The sequence below is a fragment of the Propithecus coquereli genome, unplaced genomic scaffold, assembly GCF_000956105.1.
Source record: "Propithecus coquereli isolate 6110/MARCELLA unplaced genomic scaffold, Pcoq_1.0 Scaffold1, whole genome shotgun sequence".
NCBI classification, from domain to species: Eukaryota; Metazoa; Chordata; class Mammalia; order Primates; family Indriidae; genus Propithecus; species Propithecus coquereli.
In genome coordinates, this window is record NW_012133857.1 from 20,395,708 (window position 1) to 20,414,042 (window position 18,335).

An 18,335-nucleotide genomic window follows, 5' to 3' on the forward strand; every position below is an offset into this window, starting at 1 on the left:
GCCCAGGAGTTTGAGGTTGCTGTGAGCTAGGCTGACGCCACGGCACTCACTCTAGCCAGGGCAACAGAGTGAGAATCTGTCTCAAAAAAAAAAAGTAAATAAATAAATAAAAGGGTATAGATTTTTAAAATGTGGATTTCTGCAGCATGACCAATAGCATTGATGCTATTGCCTTTCTTTCTAATGTCTAGCTCTTTGGCTAAGTTAAACAACTAGAAATTTGCTCAGTGTCGGAAGCAAAAATGAGTTTTGCCCTCCTATATTGTGTCAGTTTCTGTGGATTCTTAAGTCAAGCTCCAGGGTGATAGGAAATCATGCACAATCTCAAAGAGAATCAGCCTCAGCGATCCCCTGTGCTCTCCTGGAGGAAGAGGGACAGCGTTGAGGGACAGCTCAGGAGAAGGCTCGCGGTCTCCCTCCCTGTGTTTTGTGCATTTACTCCAAGTAGGAGAGTATCGAGGGGGTCAGGCCAAGGGCAGGAGAAGTCAGTGACTCCGGCCCTGTGTTTTCATGCCATTGTATATTTCCTCCCATCTCCTGTCCACAACGCAGATGTGCTCAGCCTAGCTGTCTTCTAGACTAATGCTTCTTAAGCTCTGTCGTACATATGAATCCCCTGGCAACTGGGGAAAATGCAAATTCTGATGCAAGAGGCTTAGGGAGGGGCCGAGCGTCTGCATTTCTTGTGGGCTTCCGATGCTCCCTGTCCATGGACCACGGTGTGAGTAACCAGTCCCTGAAATATCTTCAAGCATTTTTTTTCTGCGTTTCTCAGAGTGTGGTTTTGACTTTGAGCAAGGATGGCAGTACCAGTTAAAAAGAAATCTACTCGTGAAAGAAACCTGAAAGATATGGGCTCTGAGCTGCTGTTGGAAGTTCCCTACATAAAACGGGGGTTGGTAAGAAGGTAGATGTGTTGTGAAGCCATTTCGGTTTGCATCCCACAGGCCTGCAGTACTCTTCGGATAATCAGTTTGTGCAGCGGCTCAAAGAACTGCGGGAGTCTGCTGCCGTGGAGAAGATTCCCTTGATCCCATCCACCCCAGAAGAGATGAGCGAAATGCTCCAGCTCTGCTCGTATGTGCGCTTCAAGGTGCCCCAGCAGGTAACGTGGTCTCAGCAGCGACACACCTGCCCTCCCCCAAGCTCAGGGGGCGAGTACCAGCTTCCTCGTGCGTCCCTCCTTCACCTACTCATTGACTCCTCCTCTTCCTCTTCCGTGCATTCATTCTACAGGTATCTCTACAGTGCCTGGGATGTGTCAGGCACTGTGCTGGGCACAGTCGTGAATGAGTAAGACAGGGAAGGTCCCTGGGCAGACACAGTCCAGTGAGGGAGGTGGACCCGATAGACCTTGTTCCACATTTGGCTAATACTGAATAATGACGTGTTCATCCTGATTGTGTCTTAAGCTAAGCACAGAATTTTCAAGATAAAACAGCTATCAGGCCATCTCAGGTGTATTCTGCATGATGTAGGGGACCTCTGGCTTCATGATATTATCCAAGTTCCTTCCTAATTTAAAGAAAAGTTAGGCTCTTAGGAGCCTAACTCCCAGTTACATCATATGCCACATCATGGGAATCAGAGGACCAGGCCCTAAAAACCTTGACAATGCAATAAGTTGCTGGACTTTATTCCCCTTCACTGACCCACAGCTGTAAGAGGCCAAGGAAATGAGCCTGCTCCACCTTCTAACTTTGGGTTTTCTATCCCTAGATCCTGCAAGGCCTGGTCGATGTCCGCATCCCCCATAACAACTTCTACCGAAAGCGTAAGTAGCCCTGCTTTACTTTGGAGCTTGTCACAAGCAAAGCCTTACAGCTGGCTGGCTTTTCTTTCTTAAATCTCTGACACTTTGAGTGTTTTCTTGGGCCCCCGAAGAGAGAAAGTGGTAGCCTGGACTCGGCGACTGTCCCTGGACCCTACGGTGGTGTCCACGCTCACTTTGTTTTCCTTTTCTGGCAAGTGTTTTTGGAAATCGTCAATGAGAAGTCCAGATACTCTCTCCATCAGAACATGGACAAGATCAAGGTCCCAACGCAGATCATCTGGGGAAAACAAGACCAGGTATGTAGCACGTCCCTGTGGCTATCTGCACCCGTCACCACAGCCTTTGAGAAAAAACGCCCTTGGGGAAGAGCCAGAGGGTGTTCCCGGAGTGAGCCTCCCTTGCTGTGTCGGGTGCCAGTGTTTACAGTGAACATAGTTCTGTGAGTTGAGAGCCACATCTGGTCTGTTGAAATGAAAGGCAATTTTAAATCATTGTTTAAATTTATTTTTATCAAAGCCATATAGTCACATGATATAAAAAACTTCAGAGAGTACCAGGTATAATTAGTTAAGACGAGGTCACACTGGAGCAGAGTGGGCCACTAATTCAACACGACTGCATCCTTATAAAAAGGGGAAATTTAGACACAGAGACAGACACACAGGGAGAGTACCAGGTAAAGATGAACTTTTTAATGAAAACTTGGTCTCTTTGACATCCCAAATGCCAACTCCCATTTCCCTGAAGGCATCTCTTACTGTTTTGTGTCTGTTTCTTAAATGTTTTAAGCCAGAGTTTGGCAAATGTTTTCCGTCAACAGTCAGAGCTTAATATTTTCAGCTTTGGGATCCAGTCTCTGTCTCAGCTACTCAGCTCTGACCTTGCAGTGCAAAAGCAGCCTAGACAATATGTAAACAGATGGCGTGGCTGTACTCTAGTGAACCTTTGTTTACAAAAACAAGCAACGAGCCATCGTTGCCTCCTCCTATTCTAAGCATACATTTACTGTTTATATTTACCTATATAAGCTTTTCAGACATGCTGTATATGCTGTTTGGCACCTTACTTCATATACATATGAAATAATGGATGTGAAGTGTATATATCTTGGAAATCATTTTCTATCAGCCCATACAGAGCTACTCATTCTATTTTTTAAAATATTTTATTTTGAAATAATTTCAAACTTACAGAAAATTTTTAAGAAGAGTACAGAGTACCCCTGTATACACTTTACCTAAATTCATCAACCTTAAACTGCTTTATTGAGGTATAATTCACATCAAATCCACCCGGGGTGTACCATCACCACAACCCAGTTGTAGAACACTTCTAGCACCCCCAAAATTTCCCTCCTGCCCATTTGCAGTTGATCTCCACTCCCACCTCAGCCCCACACAACCACTGATTTGTCTTCTGTTTCTATAGTTTTGCCATTTCTAGAAATTTCATATAAACAGTACCATAGATTAATAGCATGTAGTCTTTTGCATCTGGCTTCTTTCCCTCAAGCATAACATTTTTGAGGTTCATCTCTGTTGCACATGTCAGTGGTTCGTTCCAGTTCACCACTGAGTGTTAGTCCATGGTAGGTATGGACCACATCTTATTTATTAGCAATTTTTTTTAACACTTACCATGTTGGCTTTCTCATTCTCATTTATATATCTAGAACTATGTATTTTTGGACCATTTGGAGTAGGTTGCTTACATCATGCCCCTCTACCCTCCAGGACCACCACGTACATTTAGTCCAAACAAGAGTATTCTCTCACATAGCCACAGCACCACGTGGCATGGTGGAAATTTAACATCCATGCAGTACTTTTACCTAATCTATAGTCCGTGTTCCAACTTCATCATTTGTTTTTATTTGTTTGTTTGTTTGTTTTTTGAGACAGTTTCTCTCTGTCCCCTGGGCTAGAGTGCCATGGCATCAGCCAATCTAACAGCAACTTCGGACTCCTGGGCTCAAGCAATCCTCCGGCCTCAGCCTCCCGAGTAGCTGGGACTACAGGCACAGACCACCATGCCCAGCTGATTTGTTTTCTATTTTTAGTTGCATGGCTAATTTTTTCTATTTTTAGTAAAGACAGGCTCGCTCTTGCTCAGGCTGGTCTTGAACTCCTGAGCTCAAGCAATCCTCCCGCCTCAGCCTCCCAGAGAGCTAGGATTACAGGCATGAGCCACTGCGCCCGGCCCCAACTTCACCGTTTGTTTCAGTAATGTACTAGGTAGCGTCCTCCTCCCCCTCTTGCCATGCTGCTGACCCAGGGGCCAGTCCAAGATCACATATTAGATGTCATGTCTCTTTAGTCTCCTTTTAGGAAACAATTCCTCTCTCTGATTAGTCATTCGTGACGTCGAGGTATTTGAAGAGTACAGGTCAGTTATTTTATCAAATGCTCTTCAACTTGAGTTTGTCTGCTGCTTGCTCATGATGCAGTTCAGGTGCTATATTCCTGGCCAGAATATCTCATGAGTAATGATTAGGCATCACGTCTTAAGAGGCACAATGTCTGTCTGCCCTTCACTGGTGATGTTAATTGTGATCCCTTTTGGGGTGTCGTCTGTTGCTTATTTGTGGAGTTACCATTATAGTAAGCAGTCTGTGGAGAGACACTTTGAGACCACGCAGTTATCCTGCTCCTCATCAAACACCCCTCTTCGAATGTTCCACCTATGATGATTCTTGCCTGAAACAATCGTTTACTTTGTTCTTTTTAAGAGCTGTATTCTGTTATATGGTTCTGCCACAATTTATTTAATTAGTGCCCTACTGATGGTCATTTAGGTGTCTTCCAGTTACTTGCTGAACAGTACCTCAGTACACATCATGTGTGTATGTTTGTGGAGTGTGCGAGCATATCTAAAGGGTAAATTCCTAGCTGTCGAATCAACGGATCAAAGGGCATGTGCACTTAAAATTTAATTGGTTTTGTCAGGTGGTCCTGTATGAGTTTTCTCGGGCCGCTGTAACAAAGTACCACAAACTGGGTACTGAAATTTATTGTCTCACGGTTCTGGAGGCTGGAAGTCCAAGATCAAGGCATGGGTAGGGCTGGTTCCTTCTGAGGCTGTAGGAGAATCTGTTCCATGCCTCTCCCCTCACCTCTGTTGGTTTGCCGGCAATCTTTGGTGCTCCTTGGCTTATAGATAGATGCAGCACTCTGATCTCTGCTTTCATCTTTACCTGGTACTCTCCCTGTGTGTCTGTCTCTGTGTCTAAATTTCCCCTTTTTATAAGGATGCCGTCGTATTGGATTAGGGGCCCACCCTGCTCCAGTGTGACCTCGTCTTAACTAATTACACCTGTAGTGTTCCTATTTCCAAATAAGGCCATGCTGTGACATACTGGGGGTTAGCACTTCAACATATAGGTTTGGGGGACACAATTCAACAGGCCTTCCAAAGATATACTGATTTACACCCCCAAAAGCTCCTTTTTTGTTTATAACTGTGGTTTAGAAATCATATGTTGCTGAAGTTTATGAACTTCTTAATGAAATTCTTCATAAACTTAAAAGCAAAAGGAGGCACTAAAAACGGAGCCTTTATAAGGCTCACAAGATAAACAGAATGACAATGTCTGTTAAAGGGTGTCCAGGAGTCTTGTGCTATTAATTATTGTGAGAAAAGAAAATTAGAGAAAAGCTTTCCCCATTGGGACAGTTCCTCTAAGGACCCTACGGTGAAGGCCACCATTGTGTGTCCTGCCAGGGTTGCTGCAAGCAAAGGCAGGAAGTCAGGCTGTGGCCACAGAGGCCCACAGGTGAGTGGAGGGCCCAGGCAGGAGGCCTGGGGAGGAGAAGCCGGCATGTGCCCAGGGTATGTGGGGAGGTGGGGTGATGGTGTCTCAGACCAGCCAGGTGTGGCCAAGGATACGTGGCACAGAAACGTGGACATGGACAGCAGGGGTCTCGTGGGCTCCCTTCTGCAGCAGCCCAGAGACTGTTAATAAAAGAAGCTTGTGTGTGCCCGAGTTCCAGGCTAAGCCAGAGGGAGTCATTTGATCAAAACCCACAGCCAGAACAATGAAGGCCTTTCACCATTCTGAAATCCCCAGAGGCGGCTGGGCCCCTCAGGGACCAACAGGGAGAGGCCACATCCCGTCCTTCCGCGGGGACAGTGCAGAGTGAGAGCACTGCCGTAGAGTCTGAAAGTCCATGTTCCAGCCCTGCCTCTACCCTTTAGCAGCCTGTGGCCTTGAGCAGTCACTCAGCCCCTCTAAATCAAGGGTTTCTCTTCTGCTGTGGGGGTTGCTGTAGGGCTCACGTGAGATAATATATGTGAAATTGATCTTCCTCCAGTTATAAAAAAATAGGTGATTAGATTATCTAATATTAGGTTACTTTGCACATGTCTTTTGCCTCTGATAGCTGGCCTCAGCCCATGGTCTAGAATTTTCTTCCAGACTCTGAAGTCCATTTTGTTCCAGGAAAAGAACATAATATTCTATGGGGTACTATAAATATGATTAGATCCTTTTTATGTTTTGTGGACTGTCCCTGGGGCAGAGGCCAAGCAGCAGAATCCTTTATTTGATGGCCTCTGGCTTCCCAAGCTCTCTGGCTCTTTTTCTGCTCTGTCATCCACATTTGGTATCACAGTGCCCACCTCTGCCAGGCTGAATTCAGCCTCCTCCTTCTTTCAACCCCTGTAGGCAGGCTGCTGTACTGCACAGCCACAAGGGGAGCCCTATGCATTGTTATCTATGTGCATGATAGCCCCTGGATTTGGGCAGTATACAACCTGCACAACTGAACTGGCAACCCTTCCTGAGAGGGTTTCTGCATATCAGTTCATGCATCTCTCCTCTATGTTCAGTCCACCAGAGTGGGAGGGCCTTGTGGAGGTAGATAAGGTCCATTACTCTTTATGTCCCTTCCCCTTGCCAGCACAGTGCCTGGTATGCAGGAGACCCATAGTATGCAGTGAGTAAGCAACAAGAAAGTGAATGAACAAACCAACCAGTGAAAGGACAAACCCCACTGATGCCTACACATTTAAGTCCGTTAACAGGTATTTATTGAGCACCTGGTATGTGCCTGAAGGTGTATTAGGCCCTAAGGATACAGTAGGGACCAAGACATCCAGGATCTCATCCCTCCAGCACCCTGCAGTGCACTGCAGGGCTGGCACTAGGGGAAGGTGGGAGAGATGTATCATGGAAGTGCAGGGTCGGATCCTATTTGTGTTTATAATTTTGATATTTTTTACATCATGCATCTTTTTGCCTTAATGTTTATTTTTTTTTAAATACTGCATTAAAATATTTTTCATCTTGATTGCTGAGTTTTTTGGTGCCCACTTAAATTCTGTGCCCCAGGTAAGTGTCTCACTTGCCTCACCCTCATCCTGGCTGTTGCCTGGAATGGGATGCAACAAGAGTTTTTGACCATTTATATGAATATCCTGTCCAAGAAATAGCTGATGTGGTTCCCACAGACATGCGTGTCTCATCAGGGCACATTCAGCGGTTTCACATGCCTCTGGGTGCCCACGGGGAATGCTGGATTTGTAGTGCTGACCAGCACAACAGTGCCAAAGCTAGAAGCTCACGTGGGTGTTTTTGCCTATGAGCTATGGTTTCTGATCTCTCTGCAGGATATACTCAGCTGGGAGTTTCTGCTTTATCATGCTTTTTCCACCTGTTGATGCCATCTGCGTTTCCTCTGGGAGTGTTCCCCGGTAGCTGGGCTTTCTTCCTGCTCAGACAGTTGCCATAGCAGCCTTGCCTGGTAATGAGTGACAGGCAGATATTTCCAATTCCTCAGCTGGGTGCTCCCCTCTTGCTAAGCTCCCCATTAGCTCTTCCCTTTCTGGCCCAGGCGTGCCCTGCAGTGCTCCGTTCCTTGGCTGAGACATTCTGCTCACCCAGCTTCCAAGTGGGCGAAAAATCTTGGATTTAATGATCTGTGTTGATGAGAATAAAGGTCAAAAACAGAAGGTGCTTGAGCGTATTAGGGTTTTTGCTTTTGCCATTAAGGTTGGAGAGGGGCCCTCTTGTCTGGGATGAGTTGAAGGTAAAAGCAATTCAGAGAAGGGGAGTGGGTGCAAATTTACCCCTGAGGGAGGATATTGGGAAAAGATGAAGCTGGGTTAGCATTAGAGCCGGTGATCCAGACGAAAATGAAAGTAAATGAGTCGTTTGAAAAGTGGTAGCCCTGGAAAAGTGCTGGCTTCCATGTTGTAAAACCATTCTTTGTTATCCACAAACTTCAGGGCCAGGTCACACAGCTCTGGGGATCCCCAAAGGACCTTCGAAGAGCTACCCACCCTCCAGCTTGTGATTAGTGTTCACCTCTCACATCTTCCTCGTGTGCCCTTCCCACAGCTTGGGCTGCCCTACCGCAGCCGTAGGGCCAGCTCTGTCCTAAACACAGCGCATGCTCCCCGCGTCCCAACGTGGCTGGGGTAGCAGCCCCTCCTCGCTGCTCCTTCTCTCCACCTGCCGCTCCCCACTGCCTACGTGCTGCGTCTCAGCCAGCGAGCTCCTTGCTGTCCCCTGCACTTGCCATGACCTCCCAACTCATGCTGTTCCCTCTTCCATGAATACTCCTTCCCCGTCCCCTCTCTGCTCTCCCAGGACTCAGGAACGACGTCTTCCTTCCCCACTGCACTCTCTCAGCTCCCAGGATCCTCCCCCAGGAGAGCCCTTGTCACACTGTGTTGCATTTGTCTCTTGACCTGTCTGGCTTTGCCCCCAGACCATAACCTCCTCAAGGGCAGGGAACATGCGTTTTCCACCTCAGTGTCGCTAGCGGAGAGCCATGAGCCCCAACAACAATATGACTTGGTCCTAAAATTCACCATCCCCCACCCACTCCAGCCCTGCCCCCTGTCCTTAGTGGACGTCTGTCCACGGAGTGCGCACGTCGGTGTCTGAATCTTTGTGTGTCATCTCGCTCTCTCTCTTGCCCGACAGGTGCTCGATGTGTCTGGGGCGGACATGTTGGCCAAGTCAATTGCTAACTGCCAGGTGGAACTTCTGGAAAACTGTGGGCACTCAGTGGTGATGGAGAGACCCAGGAAGACAGCCAAGCTCATTGTCGACTTCTTAGCTTCTGTGCCCAGCACAGACAACAATAAGAAGCTGGACTGAGGTGCCGACTGCAGCCTGCATTCCGCACGCGGCATCCGCTCCCATCCCCAAATGCGACGCGGCCACCACACTCTCAGGGATCCTGCCCCAAATGCGGTCAGAGCGCCAGCGTCCCTGAGGAAGCCAGTCCCCTCTCCCTGGTATCCACAGTTCCACCGAGCTTCGGGGGCCACAAGAAAATCTCCAAGATCTTTTTTCACAAAATGGAAATTCATAGGGAACAAAATAAGAAAACCCAGCCACGAAATCTACTGAGAAGTCTTCAAGTTCGTGTCGTTGACAAGCTTGTGCAAAACAGCCACCTTGGACCATAATCATTGAGGACACTTTCTTTGCATAGACTGAGACTGGTATTTTTGTTGCTTCAGATCTATTCCCTTGCATGGTCAGTGGCTTTTATAGAAGCATTAGTCCCCATGCGCTGAACCCTGTTGTGTAGGTCTAATTTAAGTTTTACATAGAGACCCCTGTATGAATGTAGCCCGTCAGCTGCAAGACCAGGGAGGGAAATGGCAAGCTGTAGGATACGTACACACGTGGAGGGGCATTGTCCCGCCTGGCCAGCCCGTGGAACTGCGGGAGCAGCAGAGCTCACGGGCAGGTGGTTTGTTGGGCACCCACAGGTCGGGTATGTCGTGAGTGAACTCAGAACAGTCACAGAATGAAGAACACCTGGCAGGGTGGGTTTCCTAGGAATAATTTATTATTTTTGAAAATAGGACTAATAAAGCAATAAAGTTCTAGACATATATCTAAATAATCAGACTCAGGTTCCACACACAAGCAACACCCCGTGGGCCTCTTTTCTATTCTGCTGTGCCACTGAAACCCTTGGATAAAATACCCGTTTGTTAATGAATTCCGTGAATTCTGTGAACAGTAATTGAAAATAAGTCTAAACAGCTGTAAAAATGACCACAATGACATGAAATAAATTTAGTAAGTCTAGATCAGCAACATGCAGGTGGTTTCTATTTCTGAGCTCCTAATTAAATGCAATGTTGGCAGATTTCCTCTTAACTTTAAAACGTGTTTTTTAAAGTAAGGCTTGTTCTGCAGGCTTTGGAAGTCTTTGCAGAGATGATTTATTAGTTTCATTTTAAGAAATCACGTTTGTAGTTTTTATTCAATTAAAGTTGTATATCAGAAACAAAAGGCAGGAGTCATCAAACTGTCCCTTTTGATTCTCTTCTGTTGGCATTTAGGAGCCCAAATTCCTCAGGAGCTTTATTCTTTTAGATCTTTTTGCAGAGAGTCTATAGCCAAGCAGTTCTGGGAATAAAGTGAGATGAACTTTACAGTTTTAAGTTGGAATTCAGGACTTGGTTTGAATGTTTTTAATCTATCCGAGAAGAATGGAATATAGATCGTAAAAATAAGAAGATATGAAAATGTGACGTCAAACTTGTGGGATGCAGCGAAAGCAGTGCTCAGAAAGAAATGTATGGGCCAAATTCATTTGGTGGAAAAGAAGAAAGGCTGAAAATTAATAAATTAAGCTTCTATCTCAAGAAGCTAAAAATGAGTAGTAAATCAAAACCAGAGAAAAGTAAAGTAATACAGATGAAAACAAAATCAATGAAATAGAAAAGAAAGTAGATACTAGACATTTCACTTGTTCCAATTTCCTATGTTTACCAAGAATTCTGAGCTTAGTGGGAATGGGGTTGGGGGGGTCAGTCTTGGTGGGTCTGGGTGGTGAGAGATGGTTTTCCTGGGATTGCTGAAGAAGCACAGGCCTGGGACAAGTACCTCAGATCAGAAACCCTACTGGACACAGGAATTCTTATGCTCTGGGTTGAATACCAGCTAAGGATCAAATCAAAAGGAGCTCCTGCGCCGTGCCCACGGTGGGGTCATTTAGGCAGGGCATGTGCTGTCCCTCCCAGCCCAGAAGGACAGTGGGCAGGTTCTGCAGCAGGTCACAGCTCCCACCTCTGCTGTCACCAGAAAGCACTGACTAGATGTCATGAACAGAATAGGAAAGAGTCGTTTTTGAAGAACCTATAAAGTGGGTTTTCAGGTTCCCCCTTAGCCCTGCAATTCTGACCCCAGTGTGATAGGAAGACCCTTGCATCCCACTTCCTGCCTTTGGGATTATAACAGGCCTGCTGGTGATTGCCAGCTCCATGTGGCCCTGTGGTGTGTGCCTTTGGTGACAGTCCAAAGAAGAAAGGGGCCATTCATCACAGCACTCCCTGCAAGACTGCCAGAAACTACTGACGTCACAGCGGAAAGCCCCAGGAATCAGCTGGGCTCTTGATCCTACTGGCTGGAGGTGGCAGCTTCAGGCTGCTGTGGATGGACCCTCCTGGTCAGGTGTTGAAGAGGCTGAGGGAGAAGCAGTGGTTTGAACTCGGTTTGTAATCAGTCTGGGCTCCTTGTCCAGGACAGAGGTGACACCAGGAGTGGATGTAACAGATGGGTCAGTTTGACGGTACTGCCTGTGTGTGCAGGTCTGTACCTTCCCTCTGAGCCCTGCTGAGTATTCGCCATCCCAGAGACCTGATTTGTTGCTTTGCCCAGAGGAAGTTTTCAGAAACTACTAGGGGACTAGAATGTATGTCAGGCCTGGCCTGAGGCCTGAATCTAACTATGTGCTGAGGGCTATTCTAAGTGTTTTTCATGCATCACCTTAGGAAGCTCTCATGCAGTCCTAAGTACCACACTGTGCCCATTTTACAGCAAAGGTATGGAGAGGTGACATCTCTTGCCCAAGGACACACAGCTGGCAAGTAGAAGGAAGCTTCTTGGTTTATAATTGAAGGTGACTTGCAAAAACGATGCTTTTACCTGTTCAGGCAGGAGCTCTCCCACCCACCTTACCAGTCAGCTTGCTTGGGCCCTGTTGGCTCACCTGGGACCAGGCCAGTGTGTGGCAGCTTCAGCCACAGATCGCTGAGGCCACACCTCCTGGCTTGGGCCCCTGTGGAGGAGGGTGACTCAGTGGTTGATTCTTCATAGTTAAGGGCCTCCCATTGCCCAGCCTCTTGCTGGGCAGGAAACAGAACTCACCTGGATTCCAACATCATTCTGCTAAGGCACATCCAGGGACAGCTTGCCCCCCTCATTCCAGCCTCTTTAATAACCAGGACTGGTGCCTCACCCACGCTGGAAGGGCTCGTTCACCTTGCTGGTACCCTGCCTGCTCCCCCACATTCTGGAAGTGATGGTGTTGAGTTTGTCCAAAGCAATACCCTGCTTTGGGAGAAGTCTCACTGCCTCTCTGGGGTCAGGCGTGGAAGGCAGTCACGAGATGTGACCCGCTGCTGGCTGCCACTTCAGAGCCAGCCCTGAGGCTCTGCTGGGGTCAGCCCAGGCACCCTTTGAGGGATTGCTTACTGGCCAGGGGCTTTCCCTGCCTGCAGACAAATTTTGGGTTTTAATTATATGTAAGTGCTGAATTTAGGCCCCTTTACTTACTTTGCAAGTCCTGGATATGGATCTCAGGGTCATGAGTTGGTGAGTTAATTAACATCGCTCTAAAATGATGGATGCAGGTTTTAACGTCTGCAGGTACCAGCTTTCTGCTTTGGGGGACTTCCATGTACTAGACTGAGAAATCTATTATTAAAAATGGCAATTCAGGGCCGGGCGCGGTGGCTCACGCCTGTAATCCTAGCACTCTGGGATGCCGAGGCGGGCGGATTGTTTGAGCTCAGGAGTTCGAGACCAGCCTGAGCTCTCTACCAAAAATAGATAGAAATTAATTGGACAGCTAAAAATATATAGAAAAAATTAGCCGGGCATGGTGGCGCATGCCTGTAGTCCCAGCTACTTGGGAGGCTGAGGCAGAAGGATCACTTGAGCCCAGGAGTTTGAGGTTGCTGTGAGCTAGGCTGATCCGTGGCACTCACTCTAGCCCGGGCAACAAAGTGAGACTCTTGTCTCGAAAAAAAAAAAAAAAATGGCAATTCAGTGGGAAATGTGTTTGTCGAAATACTCTTTGTCTAGATTTGGATTTTTTTTTTTAAGCTTTCTTGGTTGGAGTCATTCTGTCCTTTTCCTTCCCTGCCCCCCGCCCCGGCCCCTCTCTGTTTCATCACTTTGTCTGTCTCCCGTCTGCACGTCTGCCTCTCCGCGCCTGTCACCCACGCACAGGCACACACAGACACGCTCTCCCAGCTGCCGGAAGCCTGGCTCTTCTGAGTCATCACTTTTTCTCTCTCCCAACATTACTCCTTTAACCAAACACTGGGCTTTCTCATCAGCCATTTTCCCCTCCTCAACTCCCAAATTAGGTGCTGTTCTTACAACCCCTCCATTTCCTGAAAGAAGGCAAAAAAGTAGAAGGGGTGGTGGTCACAGATAGGTTGTTCTCAAATTACCTGCCAGGTCACAACCAGAGGGCAAAGGTCCTGGGGCTGCTGTTCCGTTTCCTCAGCTGCCCCAGGCTCTGGGGCTGAGTCTCACTGCTCTCTGGGCTGGTAACAAGCAGGGTGTGGGCTTGGGGCTGCCTGTGCCTGGGGTGGGACGAGAGTCTTGAGTGACCATCGTTGGCCTAGTCTGAGAGAGGGAAAGGACGTCGGACTGCTCGGCGCTCCTTTCGGCAATAGGACAGTCCCTCTCCCTTGGCTCCTGGAGGAACCTTCCCTTCATTGGTTCCTGGATCTTTGGTCTTTAAATCCTCAGGGCAATGAACAGGAACATTAGGCCACACCCAGGAGGCCAGGAGCTCCAAGAATGAAGGATTATTAGGGGCAGTAAGTGGCACTAAGGTGACAATCCCAATGACCCAAGGCCAAAGTTGGCTGGAGGGCAGGTTGCTTTCACTGAAGGACAACGTGTGGAAAGGCGGCTGCCAAGGCACTGGTGTGAGCACAGGTCCACAATCCCTCGTCAAAGCTCCGGGGCCAGACGTCATTCGAATTCAGAACTGTTCCGTTCTAGAAAGTTACCTAGGTGTGTCCTGTATCTCACGCAGCACCCTCAGTGGGGTTGGGGACCACCACGCATGATCAAATAAATGCATTCATGTTTCTTCCGTGCAACAAGGGTCGTCCACAGTAAATGGGAAAAAAGCTATGAACAGGCTCACCTTAGTTCAGATTAAGCATCGGTGCCAGATGAAGAGATCTGGGCTCAAGATTGTTTTCAAGTTTCAGGATTGCAGACATGGGGTGGGAGCCTGCGCTCCGGGTCCCGCTGTCCTACTCAGGGGCGGGCTGTGTCCTGAGGAAGAGTCTGTTCTTCCGATGCTCAAGGAGCCGAGGGTGTGGCCCACAGTTCCCTCCTGTGCTGACTAGAAGCAGCAGGTCCTGATTTTTATTTGATAATTATTAGTGTTACAAAAATGATGGTCACTTAAAAATAAATCGAACAAAAAGAATGCTAAAAAAAAAAAGTGAGAGTCTCCTACACCCTCCACACAGCCCCGCCGTTCCCCCACCAGTCCACTGGGATTCCCGTGCATTTGCACAGGTACGTAGACACATACGTATGCACAAACAGAGAGGACCCTCAGGTTGGTTTTGTGGATTTTTTTTACATAAATGGAGTCACACTGGATGTTACTGTTGGCCAACCCTTGCCCTTCTCTTTTCACTCACCTCTATGTCTTTGGGCTCTTCTAGGTCCAAACCCACAGATCTCCCAGTTTCCTATAAGGGGGTACAGAATCCTCCAGAGGAAGTTGGAGGGGGAAGGTGCGAACCTTGGTAGGGACCCCTCTGAACCCTTAGGAGAGGAGCTCTGAATTTCAAGAAAGGATTTCAGGCACCTCCAGAAACAGGCTGCTTAATTAGAAGGTGGTTATCCCTTCCCCAATTCTCCCTTCCTGGGGTACTGGAGGCTTTTTTTTTTAGGGGGGGAAAGGTTTCTAAGATCACTTTTAAGGAAGGTTTCCTCCATCGTTTAAATACATTTCAGAAATGCTGGATGAGACAAACAGCTTGGCTGCAGCTCCAGCCCCCAGACAAGCAGTGGAGTGGCTGAAGGAGCAGAGACATCCTCCCACAGCAGCTGGGAGAGGGGTGGGTACTGAGGCAGGGGACAGGCCATCTTGCTGCTCTCTAGGTGGTGAGAGTGGTTTGGACTTGACATCTAGGTAGGAGCCTCTAGTCATTGTCAGGTGAGCTGACCCAGAGTTCCTGCCTGCACTGGGCACTGCTCACGTCCTTCCCGGCCCCCTGTTCTGACTGCTGCACCCACCCCCCCGCCTGCTGTGAGAGTTGGCCACTGATGGCTTACAGAGAACTACCCTCGAATGACTGTGGTTGCCTGAGAGGCTAGACCTCATTCTCCTCTCACCTCCTAGGGTTGCCAGATAAAATACAGGAAGCCCAGTTAAATTTTAACTTCAGATAAACAATGAGTACTCTTTTAGTATAAGGATGTCCCATTCATTGTTTATCTGAAACTCAAATTTAACTGGACACCCTGTATTTTTATCCACTAAATTTGGCAACCCTATAGCTTGCAGCCAGTGACTGAGGAGTCCTTGTCTCAAAGACTGGAAGCCTCCTGGTGTCATTTATGTTCCAGGACTCCCCGTGGGATTCCACTGACACCCTCAGCTGAACCCACATCTTTGCTTGGCTTCTACCCCTGCCCTAGCCTGCTTTCCTCTCCCCTTACAGGTTTCACTTGAGAGCTGTCGCCCAATAAATCACTTCCACGAGGGTCCTGGTCTCAGGCTTGGCTTCCAGGCACTCTAAAGCCTGCTTTGCAGAGTTTCTCGTTTGGAGATGATGCTCAGAGTTGCTCCAAGGGAGCCGCTCCCAGCCTCATCTTGCAGGAGGGAGGGATGGAATACAGCTTCTTAGGCTCTGGAGCCTCTCACCACCTTAGACAAATGACTTAACTGCTTGGAGCTTCACTTTCTTCATTGGTGAGAGGTGGTGATAGTAGTCACATTGTGTGGTTGATGGGAGAATGCCAGCTATCTGACACTTGGCAGGTTTCCCTAAGTGGAAACAACAGCTGCCATTCCAAAGCTTTTAACCTGTGATCATTTTCACTTCTTTCGTCCTACTTTCACAACCTGCTGACATAGGAGGATGCGATTTCCATTCAATGGAGAATTGTGGGTCTGGGATCCCACTTGGGCCTATCTTTTGCCTTTTCTTCGCCAAGTTGAGAAAATTCCTCAACTTCAGCAAAATCCATTTTGCACCAGGAAGCAAGGAAGGGAGGGGAGCCACAGAGCAGAGAAGTGTGGACTTAACTCTTTCTTGCCTGCCAGACCTTTTAGGAACATAAAATACTCACAGACCTGCCCAATAACTTCGCTTGGAAACACAGAGACACAGAGGGTGTCCTGAATGGTCTCCTCAAGAACCAACTGACTCCACTCAATGCAGTGCAGGGCAACTTTTGTAAAGACTGAGGCAGGCTTGTGTGTGCCGATTTGGAGTGATGTTTGGATGTATCATCAAGAGGCAAAAGCCCACATCTCGTATTTCTGGGAGGACACTTAGGAAACTCATACCAGTGGTTGCCTCTGGAGAGGGGAGAGGCAGGCTGGGGAGGGTGACTCACTTTTCCTGCTTTATTCCTTTATATTGCTTGAAATGTATGCCATAAGCCTATGGGACCTATTCAAAAAATAAAATTTTGTTGAAAAACAAAAGTCAACCAACTAGGTACTTACCATTCAAAGGCATTTTTTATCTTCAGCTTTGGATTAATAAGACAGCACTGAGAGAATTCTGGCAACTGGGAAGACACTTCCTTTTCAGGGTTTGGTGCAGGAGGAGAGTGAAAATTACCCAAAAGTTCTTTGAAGTCCAAAATGCAGGAGCTGCTAGAACTTGAGGATAGGTGGTCAAAAACGAACAAACAAAACACCCAAATGCATGAGCTGCACTGGTTTTCCTGGGCCACAGCCTGGCAGAATGGGTTTGCCAGGCAGCTGGCTTAGTGTTTTCTGGGTGCCACACACTTTATACCTTCAACTGTTTTTTTTCCTCTGTGAGGTAGATGCTAATAATCTCCAGGTGAAAAAGGAGGGAGCTGGATAAGTGGCAAACGGTGGATTCGAAGTAAGTTCTGACAGCTTCTGAACTCAAGCTTTTTTTGAGAAAGAAAATGCCACTGTCTGCAGGGTCTGTGTTGATTTCCTCCACTTCTTCCCCCATCTGGGACAAGTCCTGTCTCTTCTGAGGGAAGAAGAAAGGGAAGCAGGAGGAGCCACAGGACTGGAAAGCGTGGTCAAGGCCAAGGACTGAAGCTTCCGGAAACAGCAGACAATGAGATTTTGAGAAAGGAAATGAGGGAGGAGGTACCGGCTGACCCAGGCTCAGACTTCGCTGTGCAAGTCAACCCTTTGTCCCCCAACCCAAGCAGAATAAGCATATCCATTTATGAACCAATGCATTCAGTAAGTAGGTGTTGAGTGCATACCGGTGCCTGGGCCCTGGAATGCAGTGGTGAATCAACACTGGCAAGCTGCACCTTCATGGGGCTTACGCTTGAGGTTCTCTTCCCCGGCCAGCCTTTCAGCGGTAGCAATATGGTGCAGTGTGGAAAGCAGTGGCTAGAATCAGACAGCCCATTCCACCACTTATAACTGTGTGATCCTGGGCAAATAACTTAGCCTCTCTGTGCTTCAGATTCCACCTCTATAAAATGGGGATGATCGTAATAATAGCTACCTCATGGTTGTTTGATAGTTCCATGAGATAAAATGTAAAATTTTTGCACAGTGCTTGGCACAAAGTAAGCACTTGATAAATATTAGCTGCCATTATTATTGTTAAATATTCACACTATATGTTTCTTGAGTACAGGGGACACACCTTGTTCTCAACTGAGTTCCCAGCACCTAGAATAGTGCCTAGCACATAAAAAGTGCTCAACAAATACTTAGTGAATGTATGTATAGACAAAACTTGGCTTACATTTGAAACAGGACCAGCTGGGCCTTTTCATGTCAACTCAGATAGAACACCTACTATGTGCTGGGAGCCACAAGGGACATTGAGAGTGGGTCCTGCCCCTGGGAAATGCCTCATATGGGAGATATTCAGAAGAGGAGATGCTAGATATAAATGTGTTGAATGAATGCATGCATGAAGAAGTGAATGACTCTCTAAGGCCGAATAAACACGCCCTAACCTGCACCCTACGCAATTACACACACGGCTTTTCTGGAGTGGGCACCAGAGGGCGCTGAGCTCGGCCGGTTTCAGTTCCTGATCAGGATTCACTCCTGGGTTTTTATGAGGACGCCGCGCGGTGACGTTATATCCGCCTGGACGTCACGCCGCGGGAGGTGGGGGGGGGGAAAAACAGGAGGAAGCCAAACGTAAATACACCGGGAGTTTCCCGGACTCCGGGCTCTAGCCACTGCGGGGGAGCTTCAAACCTTGGCGGATCCTTGCCGCGAACAGGAGTCAGAGGAGGCGTCAGACTGTCCGACAGAGAGCAGGTAGGCGGAAGCCCAGAGGAGAGCGGCCACTTTCCGGGAGCGGTCTCAGTCGGCCGCGCTGGTGTCCCTGGGCACGCATGCGCAAG

The 18,335-nt window shown here is 47.9% G+C and overlaps 1 protein-coding gene across 2 annotated transcripts in view; it reads left to right on the plus strand.

Annotated features, from left to right (window-relative positions):
• Nucleotides 1–9,838, plus strand: part of ABHD6 (abhydrolase domain containing 6) — a 40,475-nt gene extending 30,637 nt beyond the window's left edge. Inside the window, exons 6-9 of one of the 2 annotated variants that reach the window (XM_012638843.1) lie at nt 948–1,105; nt 1,720–1,774; nt 1,970–2,070; nt 8,703–9,838. In XM_012638843.1, coding sequence (XP_012494297.1) covers nt 948–1,105; nt 1,720–1,774; nt 1,970–2,070; nt 8,703–8,879 — 491 coding nt within the window. In that variant the 3' untranslated portion in view covers nt 8,880–9,838. The remainder of the gene's footprint in view (nt 1–947; nt 1,106–1,719; nt 1,775–1,969; nt 2,071–8,702) is intronic. The other variant, XM_012638851.1, reaches the window with a different exon arrangement.
• Nucleotides 9,839–18,335: the final 8,497 nt, after the last annotated feature.